Consider the following 20,363-nt stretch of genomic DNA (forward strand, 5'->3'; position numbering starts at 1 on the left):
AGCTATGAAGCCAAACTGGTGGTTTACAAAAGCGGAAGGAAGTACTCACAATCAAAAATTTAACCTAATAAACAAATACCATAACACAGTTCACAGGGTTGGTCTTCTGATTGTGCATTTTTCCCCTCTAACTGCAACAAAGTTTTCCATCATCAGATAAAAAAATAAAGCAGCCAAGAAGGTTACAATTCTTTGCATTATCCCTTCAAAAACCAATTATTTACTGACTGAAGGTAGCAAGAGCTTGCCCTCAGCATGTAGAAAAATCAAGTAGCAGAAGAACAACTACTACAGAGATTGCCCTCACAGCCTACAGTTTGTTTGCCTGTCATGTCGATCTGACCATAGGTCATATCTTACTGACTGCCAGTTGCTGAGAAACTGGTAAGCAACTATTAAAACATGAAGACAAAATACGAGAATAGTATCCACTAAAAATTATTTAAGCAGCATATGAAAATAGAAGAAAATTTTTAGGACAACTAGATAGAACACTTTCTTGATCAACAATTCACATTCTTTTCCTTTTTTTCCTCTCTGATTAAACGTGATGTCTTCATTAGTAAATCCTCTGTGTAAAGTTAATCCCTTTTAGCTACTTATGGCTTAGAACAGCTCACATCTCCCATTCCTGCCAATACTTTCTACAGATGACACAGCAGACTACATGAGATAGATGTTTTACAACAGCTCATCTAAGAAAATTTACCATAAAATTGTATCTTTCTACTATTGCTTGAAATCAAAATAACTAGTGTGAATCATAAGACAAGACAGTTCATTCCATGTTTTTGGAGAGTGTGACGATTGTAGAAAAGTGGGTTTTTTTCCTTCTCTCCACTCCAGAGGTTTCTTACAGACACCTGCTATCCATACAAAAGGTGCATGTTTTCAAACATAAAATTAAATTTGATTTAATACATAGTACAAACATTTACCTCATTCAGACTTAAGGCTACAGACTATACAACTATAGATAGTTATACTGAGTTAACTACAGAAATATACACAATTCTCACATGGACACATACAAAGCAGTCTCTCCATTTTCTTTATGAAAGCATGCCTGTACACCTTATAGAAGTGAACAAAAACATATTACAAAGTAGTGTTTTCAAGTTTTCCGGTAAAATTAAAACTGATAAAAATGGAGATTTTTGCAAGTAATAACCTCTCCTCCCCCCCAGGAAGAACAAGTAAGATTTATGATTACTTTTCAAACAGGAATGCAAATGATGAGCACAAAAAAAAAATATAATCCTTCCTGAATTTAAGAAAGCTATTCCCTGATTAGCTTAAACACGTATATAAATACCGTGCAATTGGTTAGTCTTCCCCTTCCCTTTCCATTTTGAATTTGCTTCCCTTTTAGATACTAAGAGGAAAAAAATACCCCATGGAACTCAACAAACATGCCCCTACCATTTTTCCTGGACATTTCTGCCCCCAATTCCTGTTTTCTGTATATCCCTATCTTGATCCTTTTCTTGTCTAAATCTAAACACTTGGGGGAAGAGTGTTCTCCACTTGGGCTTATACAGCACGTAGCACACTAAGCCCTCAATTGGAACAATGCCTTGGGTAATACCACGTAGGCCATGTTGGTCAAAATGCAGCTGCAGCACCCTTCACTGCCTCCCTGCATCTCAGTTCACACTAGAGGTGAAGAGTAAAGCGCTGCTTAAGAGTTGTGTATTCAGCCCTTCACTCTTCCAGTCCTTTCTCTACCAGCTTAACAACGGAGGTACAGAGCTCTGCCTCCAAAGCTTCAGGCCCAAAGATGGGGGCAGAGGGCCTCCAGCCAACAGCCATACAATATAGATTACTTTTCCCTTGGAGGAAGGAGAGAAAAGAGGAGTTGTGATTCCTAGGGATCCTCATGTTTTCCTTAATTCGAGTTCAATCTAGTCCTAAGCAGCTAATGCATTCCACATTAATTTTATTTTTTCCCCACATCTCTTTCTTTCATAAAGGTCAAAAGACCATGGAAGTGTTACAGGGACCGTCATTAGCAAATGATAAATTAAGCCATTTTAATGTGTCTTATGTCTGCAACATTTAAGAAAATAAGGTCCCTGTCTCACACACATTTATTTATTTCTCTAATCTGAAGGGGGGGGGGGGGTGAGCTAAAAAGGGCAGCTGTAGCACTTTAACCATTTTTGATAAATTCAGCAATGGATTCTTCATAGACCTGACAATGACATCAACCCTGACCTAACGGGAACACTTTCCTAAGCAGTAAGAAATAGCTCACTTTCAGTGACAACTCAGTCCTAAGAGAATGTCAATTATACCAAGTTTGCAAAAACAGATGTATGGTGATTCTGTAATCTAGACTACTTCACAGCAGAGACAGAGATAAAAACATTCATCTCAATTAACTTAGGATCTAAGGCTTAATTTGAACTGTTGCCTCAGAGGTGAAAGGCCATCACTTCATCCAATAAACCACCCATACCTTTTATTAGCAATAAATACTAACCTCCTTGTTTTACGTTTAAAATGATATCTTTCAAACTATATTTTTACCATCTCAAAGACTGTCTTCCACCACATGTATAAGAAAGATTAGCGCTGTTTTGTCAGTGGTTATATTTAAAAAATGTAGTTAGTTTGAAAACATGGCCAATTGCCATAAAATAACAAACTTTAGTCCTAATCAATACAAGGCACAATGACAATTGATTGAAATTCCTTGAATTAGGAAATCACTTCTGGTTTACAAATGACACTAATAGGCAACATCAGATTTCCACTTTACTTCTAAAACGTTGCTAAAGCACTCCTTGAATTGAAAGTCATTTTGAAATACACGCAAAAGAATTCAACAAAAATAAATGAAGGCATATAGATTAGTGAATGAAAGAATTAATAAAAATTCCTCAAAAGAGTATTTCAGCAGTTAAGAGTTCTGCCTAATGAAAGTAGGAAAAAAATATTATCCTATTAACTTCTTATATAATAAAGGTTTCTCACCAATTCTCAGTTTTCTGAATTCTGTCATATTTAACTTTTTAAGAAGCACTTCTCACTTACCTCCCAAGCATCTCACAGAAGTGAGCAAGAAATACCAGATGGCAGGAATACTATGTTTTAATAATATTTCCCTAAAGTTCCAAATATTTGGTTTATCAAAAAGACAAATATGCTGCCAAAGAGTTAGCCAAATCTATCATCATTTACTTCACTTTGTTCAGGGAAGTATTTTGAAGCATACATCTTGATTTTCTGCCTGATGAGACATGGTACACAAGCTAGTGATATTTACATTGTCTTAGGTATATATTCCATGAAGACTGAAATACCTCACTGGACTCCTACCTAATTTTTACCATGTTCACTGGCAGACAGCAAAGTCTCAAAAACCCTTACAATGCAAAATCCCTTCATGACTGGAAAAAGACAGCAAGACCTACTTTTGAAGAAGACATTGCTGAAACCACAGCAGTATTTTTGCTGATTTGGATGTATTTGGAAGGGAGCAAGAGAAGGTAATGATACATCTGTGTGATGGATATTTATTTTTCTACTGTGTGTTTTCTGCCTCCTTAAGCTGCTTTAGGCTAATTTCTAACTTTTGAAATTGCTACTCCAACATCTTAATTTTCTCAGACCCAGCTTTTCCCACAAAAAAGGTAACTCCACATATAAAACCACTATGCTTGGAAAAACGCTTATAAACCCTCTACATAATCTCTTCCCTGAAGCCATGAAGGTATATTCTTTAGTTATTTATACTGACAATTATTCTACTTCTCCCAATACATAGACAGTACTAAAAAATATTTTAACAAAAGCATTAATTCTTTTCATTAAAATAATCTGAACTGCAAAAACAATTTTCAGGTGTGTTAACAATAGTTTAGTCTTTCATAGACAGAAAAAACAAAAGGAAAAGAAATACGCACTATTTATTTATAGCTCTCCAAGGCAATCGTACTGAAAGCACATGCAACAAAATCATAGGCTGATTTCTTTCTTCACCTCACAACAGCCAGTTAGGTTGTATAAATATAACATGAATATGCAACTACTCCAGACCAAGTTTTAAAAAGCTTTACTATATGCAAGCAAAATATAATCTGAAAAGCCTTTTGAAAATTCAGCATGGAATAGTAAAATATGTTTTAAAGACGATGATATTTCCTCTTGGGGTATTCAGTGTACAGGCTGAACATTTTTGCTCCTGTGTGCCACTGTTTTTGTACTGTGTTTCAGTTCTACCACTGAAGTCTTATTTGTTCCAAATGCTACGTCTTGGCTAGTCCAACTTGTAACCTATCTTCTTTCTAAAGCAGAAATAACAATTATGACCTTGTGAGGCTCATAAGTTAAAGAAGCTGGAAAAGAATCATACTTGGAGAGGAGACCACCAGCACTCCTAACACTGCAGGATGTGGTATTAGGGATTCATTAGGTAGCATCCCTCCTACAGAGTACATATTAAAACTAACCTTCTTCACATTTTCTCTCCCCAGCTTAATGTATCACACTTGTTAAATGTGAGAATGCTGCCTGTCTGTTCAAAGTGTTAAACAAAAGTCTGGAGCACTAGGAAATTAATTTCCAAAGTCATTTTTTTTTTAAAAAAAAAAAGCAGATACATTGCATCTATTATTGCACAGATATTTGTCGCGAGGAATTTTCAAGTCTCAAGAATCCATCTGCCTCTCTAAAACTTATCTTAGATTTTTATTCATTTATTTAAATCCTAAACTGGCAGAACAGTGTTCTGAGCATCTGCGAAAAATACCACACGTTATTCCACTTTTTGCTAAAATGTATCTCCCATCTTACATTTCTGCAGCAGCAAAAGGTTCACAGTGCATGTGCGTGAGAAATATGCAAGGAGCACACTGAGCAATGGTTCCAACTCTCAGCTCCTTCACACTCCACCCCTTTCCCTTTATATGCCTAGCTGGCCAGGAGAACAAACGTAGGGGTTATCAGGAATTATTCCTTCTCTCCAAACAGAGCACAGGCCCAGAAGGCACAGTCCCTTTCTCAGGCAGATTTTTTGGTGACTTCCCTTAGGACAAAAATACCTGCACACTACATTAACAGGAAGAGCATGGGATTAACATGGCGCAGCCTTTAACAAAGTCTGGCCCAGACCTTAACAGTAGTATGGGGGGTAAAAATACAGATTTGGGCCCTAAAATATATGCAGAGGTCATCTCAAAGATATGCCAAAACCACCATTTCACATGGCAGAAGAGACCAAGTCTTGCGTATATTCTTCATCCCTTTCAAGTCACTGCTGACTCCTGTGTCATTCTTTATCCAAACAGTGCCAGAATTCATTTTATCCTTGTTACGGCTCCGGAAATATTAAGCAGCCTAGTAAGATGGCTGCTCAGAAATGCTAAAAGAGGTATGGAAGAAATTTGTTTGCCAAATGATATATCGGACCTATCTGCCCTTCTGCTTTGCAAATTTATTACAAATGAGTCTTAAAATAGATTTGTATGTTTCCCTAATATTGAAAGTTATAGTCCTCAGGGCAGACACAGCTCAAGGTTTTCTCCATAAGTCAACAGCCAGACTCCATTGGAAGATGAAATAATGTAGTTTTCATAGCATTTATAGACAGTTCCTTTCTCAAGCTACTGACTACGCTGCTTACTACTGGATGTGTCTCTAGCATCCCTATCTGAGCTGACTGTTGGTTGCCTAGCGGGCGAACTGTAGGCAAATCTTCTTATACCCGTTAACCTCCTGATTATAACTTTGTTTAGCTTTAAGTCAGCCTCTTAATCTCTACATAATTAAAAACAAACTTCCTTCTTGGCATTAGCTTCCTGCACAAACACTGAGCACTCCAAAAATGAAACCGAGGCCATGTTGAAGCTGATAACAGTTCCCAGCAGCTTCCAAGTCAGGATTTCATGCACAAGTTACAAGTCATACCCACTAAGAAAAACATACATTTGTTCTTTAGTACAACTAAAATCAACAGTGAATTAAAAAACTTGACAAAAAACTTTCACACAGAAAGCATTTAACAGGTAAGAGAACTATAAGGAAGTTAACAGCAGAAATTAAGTATTCAAATAATACCATGATTTCAACAGCAGTTTATTTGAGCACAGTTATTTCCTTGAACACTGTTACTACTCACATCCAACACCTCAGTCTACATTTACTTAACGTCTTTTGCCTAACTTTAAAATGTTAGCTTCTGTGTTTATAACTGTGCAGAACATTAAATATCTGAGTTGATTTTTTTTAAGCTGACTGCCCACCTGTGCATGGATTTTTATTAAATGGATAAATTTCATTTACTTGTAATAGAAAACCTTACAAACCACTTATAAACATAGTTATCCATAATTCTCTCTGTGCTGAACGAGAGGTTTCTCCACGACAGAGTGAACACTTGTACACTTCAGAACTGAAATGTAGAATCTGGACATAGGACTACCTAAGTTCAGAAAGGTACCTTTTACCAACCTCAGACAAGATTTGGCTTACAGCTGTGAACTCTTGGGCAACATCGTTTGCCCAAGATTCTGCCTCCACTGAATGTTACCTATGCACATGGAATTCACAAAGTAATCCAGCCAAAGAACAGAGTTTCTTACAATTGCTCCTCCATCACCAAATGCCCCCCCCCAACATTTTCTGTAATTTCAGTGCTTTCATTCCTCATCTTCAAGCATCACAGTGAAAAGGAAACCAAAGGAAAAAAAGCCAGAAAAGAAACAAAAACAACTGACAAGAAAACAAGATAGAAGAAAAAATCTTCAGCTAGAAAACACGAAGCAGTAGTTACGTGAAAGCAGCAAGGAACAAGGACAGAGGTAGCAGACAGGGAGCACCGACAATGAAAATCTGTAACCACAACAGCATATTTTTACTCCACGTCCTAGAATAAATCCAGAAGTTTCAACTTCAGTGATTTCTGTGTAGTAAGCTAAGGTGTCTCTCTCGTTCCCTGGCCCCTGCAGAGGAAAATTTTCTAGGGATCTACAAATCTGAACGCAAACCAACAGTGAGGAGATTTTGCCTTGAAAACTTTCCAAGCAAGCCACACTCCACCTTCTTTATGGCAAAAATCCAGGAAATAGATTTAACAGGAGGGGAGAAGAACAGGAAAAGTAAGAAATAGATGCAGATCCATTATTCCATTTGGCATCTCTCACTGCAGCATGTGTTCCCTATCATATGACAAAGAGATACATAAACCTTTCGTCCTTCTTCACTTCCCCTCCACTGCAATGTGTGGCTAGAGCTGCTCCTCACTTAAATAATTGTATACTAAATCTGAAAGAAGACGTTTGTTCTGCAGATGAACCAGTCTCCAAAGGATGAAAGTTTTCTGAAGACACTATGCTTCATTTGGCAAAGAAGTTGAATAAAAGAGGGGAATGCAAGAAGCAAAAGGACAGACAGCTGAATGTCACCCTGTAACAGTGGTTTCCCTCTAATTTCAGAAAGGTCCAAAGCTACCACTTACTGCTTTCCTGACTCTTTCCTTAGCATATTTTGACTCCCAGCAACACGTAGCTGGGGCCAGGGTAGAAAGATAAGGAAGGAAAGGCACAGCTCACATCTGTTTGAGTGCACCACTCTCTGCTCCCCTACACCCTGTCCCAAATTCAGCAGTGCTAAATCACTCTTATCTTCAGTGAGGTAGTACAGGGGGGCTATTAAGTACCAGGAAGGAAAATTATTACTTTATGACAATTTATGCTCCATGATTCTCCCATTCCCATCCTCACAGACATGAAATGTTGCCTTGCTTTAAGTGTGAGGTAAAGAGGTGCAGCAATACTGGTTATGTTATCCCTGCATCCTTCACCATTAACACTGACACACCTCAACCACCATGACCTGGGTTCTTAGAGACCAGTTTCTTCCACCTTCTGCCATGAAGTTCCTGAGTGATATGCTGGGCAAGCCATTTACATTAACTGTTAAAACCAATTAGCTAACCAATATCCACGTGCAATGACAAAGACGCATCCATTTTCCACGCAATTTTCAGCAGGAGGAAGGATAGCAGCATTTTTGGACTAACACTGCAGAATGACCAAGGAAACATCCGATATAATTTATGAGGCCAAGTTCTGCTTGGTCTAAGCACTTGCAGCTTCCACAGAAGTAAATGAAAACTCAGTAGTATAGATGGTATTTAAATGACTCCTAAGGGCTGTGTAGGTCAGGGAAGAAAAAGAAACAAAATAACAACAACAAAAAGACCATCAGCAGACTGTAAGATAAAGCAAGCTCCCTCTAATTTAACTTACATCTCTTCCATCTTCATCTCTCCCTGGGGGCAAATTCAGCCCTGATCTAAACAGACACAAATCCAATTAAATTGTGCTGGAACTGAATCCAGTACTGCCAGGTCATCCAGTACCCACAGAAATAAAGGTGAAACCTATTTTGTTCAAATGCTGAATAAAAAATTGGTACAAGTTGCTGCACTATTTTTCCAATTACGTCATCATTGAATTTCTTTATTATCTGCATGTCACCAAATTGAGTCAACAAGATATTCTAAATTGGTAATGAGATCCTTAGCCATTCACCACTTATGCCTGTTAAGGAATGATACAGAAGCCTGTTCTGTTCAGTCATCTGTTTTTACTGCACAAATCACAGTTCTCTGTAGTCGCATGTTCTCTTTGCTCATGCATAGCACTGACACATATGACCTCTTCAGCTTTCTTTCTTGAGACCTAATCACTGTTTTAGTACTGTTCTAAGGCGTAGGTTTTCATTTAGCACTTAAGGAATGAATATTGTCTATACATTCATTCTACAATCAATTTCAAGCAAAATCTGCCACAACTCCCCAGTTTTGATAGTTTATTAATATAGATAATAGTCTAACCACTTACACTTGCTATAATATCCAGCCACATACAACCATTTTTAACTACAAAGGTTTAAGAACGGCCAATGACAACTGGGTAAGCACACATCCAGAAAATTACAGGAGATACCGGTCAAGTGATTACTGCCACAGCACACCATTAATTCAAGTAAGCATGATTTAGGGAGTGAATAAAGGGTTTCACAAACTACAGCTGGAGAGCAGTATGACTACTAACAATTCTCTTCTTCTAATTTTAACCAGTGTATGCAACATTATCATGTGAATTACCCAGACATGCTTCAAGAGCACCCTGTACACTGAAGTTATAAGCTAGTTTGTAAACAACTTCGAATCTAGCGTGAAAACTGGCAGAATCAGCACGAAGACCTTCTGTGTGCTTTCTACTCCTAGCAAAAAAGAAAAAAAAAAGTATCAATCACCCAGTTTTAAAGGCAGCTGACTGAAGCTATTCACTGAGTTGTGCATTGTCACTACTGCGGCCCCATGAATAACTCTCAAGGTCCCCCCCTCCTTTTTTTGTTCCTCTGAGTAGACTCTTAGCAGCACAAATTCTTTTCCACTCTCTGAATGGCTTACAGAGATCAGCTGAAAAGAAACACTATCAGTAAAAACAAAAGTTTTGAAGAAAAAGTGAGAACAAAGTGGATTTATTAGAGACAACTTGTGATTCATGGCCTATACTGTGCTTTGCCCCTCTCTACCTCAATACACTCTTCGGTTTTACTGCTGGATAAGAGCAAGACAGACTACTGCACTTCTCCTAGCAACCAAAAATCACTTAGGGCAAAAAAGCATGTTGTCTGCCGAAAGTGAGAACAGAAAAATTTCAGGTCATACAAAGCCAGACATATGTTCTTTTGCATTTGATTCTAAATTGATCAATTGTCAAAAAAGATTCAGTAAATAATACCAAACAGTCCTGTTTTATGCAATTCATGTTAATTGTTTGAATACCTGTCATACATTTCATTTTAATAAAATGTTTTAACAGTTTCTACCACCGTAAACAGTTTTGCCTTCAGGGACACATATTCTGCCTCTTTCTGTTTCAAAAGTTATTTTCTTTCATCACAGGGGTGGGTGGGTGTGTGCGCGTGTGTGTGTTTTATGGAAATATGCATACATGCACAGCTATTTTTAGAGTTTTAAAACTGACAGGACTAAAAGACAGTTTTATCATAGGCTCCCCCTATTCCAAGTGGTGGGATTTTATCCTGTGGGACTGCTTCTTATAAAACAAGCCGTCTGGTCTTAATAGGTAAACATCACATTGTACAGCTTAAGAAGATGAATCGAATTCATGCAGAAAAATAAAGCAGAACAAGTTTATAATTCAGGCATACACCTGAGTAGACACAGCATAATGATTTGCTTAAAAGTCAAAACATTATTTCTTAAAATCCAGTTGATAGCAAAACAGACCTAACAGATAAGAGGGTAAAATGTAATAATAGCCTGTAGTACTTCTGAGACTTACTTTCTCCACAAAATGTCCTTTGCTTAACAGCTGTTTCCTTGATGCAAACAGAACATTTTAATTAGGCCACTGAATTTCTCTTACGTATCATAAAAGCATGTACAAACATAAAAAATACCCAGTCAATCTATCGGAACTTTTCTGCACTGAATCAAGTTAAAATCTGCGAAGAATTTATTCAGCTGCATCAAAATATAATTTAGCACTTTCTTGCGGCCACTCCAAACTAGTAGTAGATTCAACACAGTAGTAGTAGATTCAACACAATTTAACAGAAAGGTTTATTCACTTCACGGATAAGTGATACAGAAATGACATAACAGTGATATGAGTCTAAACACACTGAATATAAAATGAAGTTATTAGGCAACAATACTATTATGTTAGCATGATACTAGTGTTGTGCTTCCCTCTTTACTCCCTGTGCTGCCTGACCTAGCTACAGTCTTTGTAACACAGTTCCTCTGCTATCCTTTCTCTCCCCTCATTCACCTACTAAAAATGGGGCACTCCCTTAATCCATCAAGCCAAAGGGCTGTAACCAGTGTCATCTCTCTCCCCAAAAGAGTGTCAGAGCAAGGCAGCACTACTGTGCATGTAGGACCAGTAAAGGGTCTCCAAGTCCTGAAGGAGACAATGTGTTGGGCCCACAATTTTATTCATGAAAAGAGAGAGGGAGGGAGGGAAGATTCCCCCCACAGAACCTCTTGCTGCAGCCTCCACTGCAGAGTGACAATCCCAAAGACAAGATGAGGTTGACTGCAGGAAGGAAACCCAGATGGAGAAAACACACACCACTGACAGCCCTTCCAAGCTGCTCCTAGTGCAACAGTATTGCTAGACCATTCGTTTTTTTCACAATACCAACATGCAAGAAACTAATACCCGACCCTTACACAGAGGGTTCTCTTTAGCACACAATATACAGCACTTTGTTACAACTGATCATTCCTTTGCCGGGATGAAATCGTTTGAGCTACGGGACACGTGAACTTTGAAAAACTGCATGGAATGACAGCTTGAGAAACCATGATTACAGGGCTGATGTAGCATTAAAATACTTCTCATAACTGCTTCTTAACTCTTGACATTTTCACAGCAGTGAAAAAGTACCTCTGGTACCCTGGCATGAACAGTTCCTCCAGTTCACTATGCATGAGAAAGAAGCTGCTTGATGTTAGTTACCTGACATTTTGGTTTTAAAAGGTTAAATTTTTTCCACTCAGTTTCTCTTGCAATCAATGGCTAGTGATTAATAGAAGTGAACTACAGAGTTTACCATGTTTTACAACTTGTTGTTGGCCATTTATTCTTTGCATTATTTGTCCAATCTGCATTTATGACAAGCACATTACTGAGAAACTCTTCTCGCCTTGGCACACTACACAGCAACTATATAAGCAATGCATAAATACATACTAAAAGACCACATGCCACAACAGGCATTGTGGCATAGTCATCTAGGTAAACTCCAATGAATAACACTGTATTTCAGCTCTTGGCATCCCCACTGATTCTACTAGTTCATTTCATATCTCAGGCCAAATAAGCTGTTTCCCCAACTAATTTACCTTAAAAAAAAAAAAAAAGACAAAATAAAAGTAAATTAGTATAAAATAGTGTAGGGACAGGCCACTGCCTTTCACTGTAGTAGACTGAAGAATTCTGCTGGATCTGAAGGGGTACAATAAAGATTCACTGACAGGAAAAGCAGTTCAGCAAGCATCACATATCATCAGGGTTGCTCTAAACCAAGCTTGGAATGGTGTCCCATGCAATGAGCACCTGCAAACAATGAGGATTTGAAAGTGCATTTTAAAGTGCTTTGGGTTCTTCCTATCATAATTTGCATAGATGATCAGAGCTGAATGACTATATCCACAACTAGAAAGGATTAACAGCATAAAAAGTTTGCAGTGAAACCTGGACACACACACAATCTTGAATGTTTTCAAAATATGCACTGGAATCACCAAGAGATTTGCAACATTCAGTTATCAGTAAGCCAAATACAATACATCATTTCCTGACAGAATGTAAGAGAAATAAGTAACCTTATCAAACAAAATGAAGTTGTGTGGTTTCTACTGTCATTGGTTTTGCTGTTTAACTAAACTCAAAGAGAAATTAAGCATGGGAGAAGGATGTTCACAAATCTATCTAGAACATAAGCAGAAAGTTATCTCAAAACCCAGTGAAACCAATGCGGCAACTTGCAGAGAGTTGCAGATAACCATTATTTAGTGAGTTTACAAACAATTTGCTCAGCCAAAAAAAAAAAACAAAAAACAAAAAAAGCCACACACAGCTGGGGGAGAGTGGTAAAGATTGCAAGTTAAACACTTACGCACAAGCTACTTTTGCCAGAACATTTTTTTAAATTAATATCTTCACACCATGACTGTCCATAATACACGAATCTCAATTAGGCTTGGCTACTAGAGTACAATGGCTCAACATAAGAATCAGCAGCTTATTACATGGGTACTACTGGTTATTTTGTGTACTGTTGTTCATACATTATTTTAATAAAATTAAGAGCAAATCTCGGCTCTCTTACAAGGCAGCAAAGCCCAGATAAGTGGCAGAGGGAATAAAAAGCCATTTCTTACTTCATGAACTTTTGGCTTGAAAAAATATTAAGAATGCAAATCATTATAGCCCCATCCCACACCCAAGCACAAGAGGCAGCTTTCTGATTATAAAGGGATACTCTGCACTAGTAAAGGGAGGAACAAGAGATAGGAACAATAAACAGGAACAAGAAAGGAGTAAGTAGGACCACAGCAAAAACATAGCTTCTGAATCCTAGAAGTTACAGATGTATCTCCATGGAAGGATGTAGCAACCAGCTAACTTTGTCTTGCAACAAGATTACATTCATAAAGAGCAAATATCAACAGAAAATGCAGGGCTTTACTTATGGTAACTCAAGATATCACTTGCTTTCAAGGCCCTCCTTGCAGAGGACTCAATGACAAAATTGCTATAGATTTCAGTAGTGCAGAATCAGATCCTAGATTAATGTGGGCTTATGTAATTATCCTTTAAACTAATGAAAAGTATTAACTGCAGGTGCTTAGCAGGTATTTTGTTATGGAAATGGCTTTAGGCAAGGGCACACTGATGACTCAATCTTATTTTTGGACACATTACTTCAAAGGCAGAGAGTCCAGTCTGTGTAATATACTAGAAGCCACACATAAGACTAAAGATGCTGAGATTAAAATCTACAACCACAAATCCTTATTTATGTGTGCAGTTATTTTTGTAGTCAAAGATCTCATAGGTAACAGTACACATGACTAGCCCTGCATAAAAGGTACCCTGAAAGTTCTCTCCAAAGTGGTGATTTAAGGTCAGATTCTGTACACTTGTATGTACCAAAAATTTTTTGAATACATAAAGAACATGCAGTGTAAAAATGCAAGTGTAACAAGGTTTGGGTAACAGGATAATAAACATTGTGTAATTCATCCAATGCTTACATGTAAGAAATGTGTCTTCAGTCAGAGCCAAAAAAGCATTTATTTGGCAAGCATGAATACTTGCTTACTTCTACACACAAAATAAAAAGATTCCTATAGAAATGTAGAAGTGAGCACCAGTAAACCAGCCTCTTGGCAAGAGTGAGCATCAATATGATTGCTAAGTAGCATCTACAAGGTTGGTATGAGGGGTGGTGAGCCAGATGGCAGCCACAGGAATAGCAACCTCTGCCATGCCAGCTGAGATAACAGGTAAAACCTGACAGCAGTGTTCTTCTTAGGTGGCTGAAATGGAATGTACTGAACCTTTTAGCTATCTATTTAGCGGAGATCAATATTTGAATAGCAATTCAAGGGTAGCAACTGGCTAAAAAGCATCACACTGCATTCTCTTTAGTAATTTCCACTAAACAGTTCAGCAGTGGACAGAGCATGTTTTGAGACCAGTGCTATGAGTCTACACAGCATTGCCGTAGAAAACCAACCCCTGGAAATAGAGCTGACAGGATTGACTAGCCAAAGCCTCCATTTTCTCCCACTGAATTTCTCAGGGAGTCTTCTCCATGCATTTTAGGCATTCTTAAAAATCTGTTGAAACCTTTTTGTCTGCTTTTAAGGTTACAAATCTGTAGTCCACATATGCCTTGCATTGATAGCATTTATCTTCCACACACAACATCAATCCCAACATTCCAGAAAATTACTAATGGAAGGATTACTGTAATAAATCCAATTCATTGAAAAGTTTAAAAAGCAAGAAACAAAACAAACAAAAACAACTATTCTGTCTTTTCTGAAAGAACTATGGGTGTCAGACCTCTTGTCCTACAACAAGTTAGCAAAGGAACAAAAAAGAAAAAGAAATTACTTTTCAAACACAGCCATCTCTGGAAGCTTTACTACAGCACTTTCTCATGGCCTATCTTTTGCACATAAGTATATGCTGTTGCAATAACAATTTACCAGACAGGAAGTAAGGAAAGCAAAATATTAAGACTAATTCAGCAAAACATTTCATCATGGGCATAAATTCACCCCTACTCAGCAAAGTTTTAAAGCATATGATCAACTTGGAACACATGTTTAAATTCCTATCAGCTTCATTGAAATTCTGAATAAGTAACAGAAGCATGAGCCTAAACGGTCTTTGGAATTGAGTCCTAAGGAAGAACAAGCTAAAGGAAGCAGAAATGCAAATTCTTCATTTAGAAAGAATTTTACCACACTAAAATGCAAACATCCCACAGAATCAAAGATTATCCATCAACAGCGAAACTCACATGAGAGATCAAGAACCTGTCAGCACATACACTTATTGTAAGAATATACTCTAGCTTTTTATAAAAGAAATCCTCTGATGGGCCACTGAGACCTGTGCAAGGCCACCGATGTGTGGACCACTGGTATAATAAAAAAAGTAGAGATAAAACACTTGAAAAGATTAAAAAGCTTAAGGTAAAATCCTTGACCACCATATCAGATGCATCCTTTTCATTAAGAAAAATAAATGCTTTCAAAATATATTAAAATGAAAATGAAATGCTGCCATTACAAAGTTATTTTCATATTTCTATAATACCAAACATACAAGATTATCACACTTTCAGTTTTCAACAGACAATGGCTAAAGGCTAGCCCTGACATAAAAGGCTGTAGTTTTCATTGAAAGCACTGGGAATCATACCAGGGCTGAATTTGGCCCACAGAAGTCTATCACATATGCTAATATCCACATGTCTACATTCACAGTAGGTGTAAACTTTTCCGCTCATTTTCATTGTTTCAAGCTTTACTAATGACTGGAAGAAGATTAAAAAACCTTTAATAATGACAATCAATTGAGCACTACAAAAAAACACGTAATCAGCTGCTTTAACTCTATCAACTACTGTTTTATTTTATGGTATGGATGCTGTAGAAGAAGGCATATATGCATGTATATCTTGGTTCCACAAACACATGTATGTGTGTGTGTGTGTGTGTATATATATATACACACACACACACACACACACACACACACACACACACACACACACACACACACACATATATATATGGAACCAAGATTGATGGCTAAAAGAAAAAGGAGAGAATTATGGTTATTCCCTGAACAGATTGCAAGAATAGGGCAGCACTACAGGAAAATCATAAGCACAATAAAAAAAAAAAAACATGTTTTCTGCCATTTTTATTGACCTCTGCAATTTTCAGGTGCCATAAAAGCATAGACAGAGAAAATAACTTGAGAAGAAAAAAGAAATTACCATTTTAATCTACACCACTATGCACTGTGCAATACCACTTGTGAGTCACAAACAAAACTAATGTCACAGAGAAAAGGATGGCTATCATGCCTCAAATGCTAGGGCATCTCTCTCTGTTTGGACCTCATGTCAAGGGAGCATAGAGGGGAGGGAAGAAAAAAAAAAGGCATTAAAAAGGAACCTTTAAACACAAAAAGCAACCCAAGAACTTATTAACTGAGTAATTCGTAGCCTGAAGTTTATTTTTTTTAATATGACAAATAGCACTAATGTCAATATATATATATTATCTTTTCAAAGCAACTAGTGGCACATGTCACCCTAAGGTGTAATCATAATTACTATGCATCTAACAGGACAAAAGTACTGCATGCCAAGGCTGCATACCAGTATTTCTTCAAAGCTACTTATTAGTCATTTTGACAATAACAGCTTATCTGTATTTTGTCATGATGTGCTATCCACAAGGCATTTTTTAGAGCAGTTAACATAGCCAGACTTGACACAGCCCCTGCAATATCCTCTCAAGAAGGGAAAGGATGACACCTTTGCTGGGCAAATTCATAGCATGTTTTTCTAATAGTCCAGCTCTGAATTAGTTACATGCTTCACCTGCACCCCCCACCCTTGTCCTGTAAGGCTAAAACAGAACAAAGCTTCTACTTGTGCTCCCCATGACAAAACCAGAATAAATTATGTCTTGCTCCTGTCGTTCCAGCAAGCTGGTTAATTGCATTTGTTTCATATATCTCCAAACAGCCTGGCATTAATTACATTCTGTAACACCAAGCTCCTCTGATTCACTCTGTCACTTCCACTGAGCACTTTAATTGTATTCCTTCTAGCTACATACAATTTTAAACACTTACTAATAATTACATTTCTACAGCCTGATGTTTACAGTTTGTATACAAAGATCTCTCCGATACTGGAGGCCTTCCACTTCTGAATCAAAATGTGTTACAGGAGGAAGTGGTGAGGGTGGGAGGGAGCACAGAAACATGACCACACGGGTAGATGCAAGTGTTCCATTAAATCCTTTCACAGATGGAAGTTCCTACTGTTTAGGATGTATATACATTATATAAAAAATGTATTTTCTTATCAGTGGACCCAACTGAAGGGTAAATTGCACAGCATATTATGCAATCAATGTAAAGCAGTATGTGAATGCCTCCCCCTGCTAGTCCGTGTATTTTGCCTCCTTTCTTGCAGGAGCCGAGGAGAGGAGGGGCAGAAATACCCCCAGCAGCCTGTGACAATAACCCTACAGCAGGTGAGGTAACATCACTTCATGTTGCAAACAGTCCTTGCTTAAAGACTGATACTATAAATACTGCGAGCAGTAGCTTCCTGGAACAAAGTTTGCTCTATAGCAGACAGGCAAAAATGGCCAGGGTCCCAGATGTTAGATCCATCTGAAGTCTAAAAGACTGTTTAAAAATGAAAATATTCAATATTAGGAGGACAGTCAAACATTTGGTCCCAACACACACAGTATGCTGTTACAGACGCATGCTTTCTAGCAGTCTTCTTGAACTACTGGGATGCATTTAGTGTCTACACCGCAGCACAGCACCAACCCCTACTTTAACAGATATTTTAAGCGCTACCCTTTCACTGAAGTTTCCGCCCTCCCTGAAACGCGCTTGCCATAAAATGCTCATTTATATGCCTTCACCCATTACTTACACTTGAAGAACAAGCCTAGTAGAGCAGTCCCAAAAGGAAAAGGGCGGGGGGAAGAGAAAGACCTTTTCTCCCATCCCTGCTAAGCTTAACAGTGCTCCCCGCGGGCAGCCTCCCTGCCCCTGGCGGCGCCGCACCTGACCGGGGCCGGGGCCGCGGCCGGCGGGAGGGGGCGCCCTGCGCTGCGCTGCCCGCGGGAGGCGTCTGGCGACGACGCGAACGCGCCTCACCTGGCGCCGAGGCGCAGCTATAGCCTCTGCCCAGCCGGGCGGCTCCCCCCGGCTCCCAGTTTAACAATAGCAGGAGGCAGAGCAACGCCGGCTACAGCAGTCCCCTGCTTTCTGCCCTTCCCCGTCCGTGTGCCGTCGTCCCCGTCCCCAGCCTCCCTCGAATAAAAGGCTTAGCACAGTAGTTTTTCCTCTTTCCCCACGCTGACATTCTTCTCATCATGAGCTACTTTCCCATTAAGTTAGCAGATGGGAGCAACTGCTTATTGGAAACATATATTCTTCCTTCATCCCCCTTCCCCCACCGTCCCCGCCCCGAAATACCTTTTTTATACCAGAAACAAACTTAAGACTCTGTAACGCTAAAAGCTTAGTAACGTCGTCCATGTGCTGTCCCAAATCAGATTCAGCTGAAGGGAAATTCTGCACAGAAGCGGCACGTCTGAAGTAAGGGAACTTACCGTAGACTTGAAAAAATGCAAATCCAAAGAGCAGGAGTGGCGTCAGCAGACCCATTTTGACATATTAAAAGCAATCCAGATCGCTTGCGAGACCAATTCCGGAGAGATCCAAAAAAAAAAAAAAAAAAAAAAAAAAAGTATCCAAAAGCAGTAAGAGGTAGGTCCAAAAGTTTTCAGTTTCTTAGCAGCTAATTACAGCGGAAGGGAAACCTTGAAATCAAAAGCTACAGATGGAAAGGTCTTGAATATGACACTTTTAGATCCATCCGGATTAGAGCAGAGAGCGAGCTCCGAAGGCTTCTGCTTTGCACACACTCCTTCCTAAATTCCCACCAATCCAGCCCAAGCGGAGGAATTATTCAAGTGCGCCTAAGACTCTCTTTAGGATCCATGGCAATCCAAACGCAAGCTCTTTCTCCGGAAGACACGACGAGACTTTGCGAAAGGACCTGACTCCTAGAAAGTGTGCCGAAAACTTCCCGGCACTTCGCAGGAAAATCATTGGCTTGGTTTGGCTATTTTCCTTCCCTCTCTCCCTTCCCCTGCCCCTTTCTCTCTCGCTCGCTCTCCACCAAATCAGTTCAAGCTGCAGAGTTTCTCACTTTACTTCCATAATAGGAACGCCTAGGCAGCGCGCTACAGGAGGGGATGGCTTTTCCCGCATCCCCCCCAAAACACAGCCCTAAAGCCTCCCTCCTCACCGGCAGCCCGAGCGGAAAGTGCCCGAGGGCAGCAACTCCTGCGCGGTGCCGGAGGGCGGCAGCGGCGCGGCCGCGCAGTGGCGGCGGGCGGGCGTGTGCGAGGCGCAGGGGGGCGCGGGGGCCTCCCGCCGCCGCGGCTCTCCCCGGCAGCCCGGCGTCCGCCGCCTGCCGCCGCGGACACACCGGCTGGCGCGGAGAGAGGGAGAATGAGCGCAGCTCCTGAGGCTGCCTGGGGAAGGGAGGCTGCGGGGTGTGGACTAAAGCGGCGTGCTCCACACCCACGCGTCCCTCGCCTCGCGGGGGTAGGGAGACGGAGACGGCGATGTAATGAGGCAGCCGTCCCTCTACCCCCTCCCCGTCTCGCCTCTACAGTTGGCTATAGGTAGGATTTACATGATTGCTCCTTCCTGCTTCCCGTTTAATGGGCAGCTAATTTTTCGGTAAGTGATTTCATGAAACTGTTCCCTAATTATTCATTCCTTCTCTCACATACACACGCTTGGGAGGGAGCCCCTTGAAAGGCTCTTCCCGGAGATTTTTGTGCTGACCCGCTCTCTGGAAAACAAAAGAGAGGTTCCCCCCTCCCCCCCCAAAAAAAAACCCACGCATGACCTACAAAATCTGTACGATTTGTGGGCTCGTTCAGCTGAAAAAACGGACAAGTGCCCCTCCCCGCCGTCCCCCGCTACCTTGCCTACTCTCCCCAAGGCCTCTCCGTTGCAAAGCAACTGCCCTCAACAGCAAAGTTTCGCGGAACGAAACGCGACCCACAGAGACTAACGGGTGGGCGGGCGGCCGGGAAGGGAGAAGAGAAGAAGGATCGCCTAAAACCCCCAAGGAAAAAGGAAGAACAGCCCCATTCCCCCTACACACGCGACAAACACTGCCAAACAGAGGGAGGAGAAAAAAAAACGCTAGAGAAGGAGCGACACGAAACCGAAGCAAAGAGCAACGTAAAGGAAATGGGGAGTTAAAAGAACGAGCGGTGTCGGCGCACGGCAGCGGGTGGCCAGGGGGAGGCTGCCCGGGAGCCCCTGCCGCGGCGCTGCTGCGAGCCCCGCCGCCTCAGGCCACGTGCGAGCGGCTGCCCGAGGTGACAGTTGGGCAGGCGGTTACCGCCGCGCGCCCCGTCCCAGCGCCAACGGCGGCAGCGGCGCCGCACGGTGAACCTCCGGCTCCCCCTACTGGCCAGCTGCGGGCAG

At 40.3% G+C, this 20,363-nt stretch overlaps 1 protein-coding gene across 16 annotated transcripts in view; it reads right to left on the reverse strand.

Annotated features, from left to right (window-relative positions):
- Nucleotides 1–19,536, reverse strand: part of ROBO2 (roundabout guidance receptor 2) — a 469,585-nt gene extending 450,049 nt beyond the window's left edge. For 6 of the 16 annotated variants that reach the window (XM_064523371.1, XM_064523323.1, XM_064523301.1 and 3 more), the window contains exon 1: nt 18,461–19,534. In XM_064523371.1, the coding sequence (XP_064379441.1) occupies nt 18,461–18,515 (55 nt within the window). In that variant the 5' untranslated portion in view covers nt 18,516–19,534. Of the gene's footprint in view, nt 1–17,775; nt 17,916–18,460 lie in introns of those variants that run through there. The other 10 variants (XM_064523361.1, XM_064523351.1, XM_064523355.1 and 7 more) reach the window with 5 other exon arrangements.
- Nucleotides 19,537–20,363: the final 827 nt, after the last annotated feature.

This window comes from Dromaius novaehollandiae, chromosome 1 (genome assembly GCF_036370855.1).
Source record: "Dromaius novaehollandiae isolate bDroNov1 chromosome 1, bDroNov1.hap1, whole genome shotgun sequence".
Taxonomy (NCBI): domain Eukaryota; kingdom Metazoa; phylum Chordata; class Aves; order Casuariiformes; family Dromaiidae; genus Dromaius; species Dromaius novaehollandiae.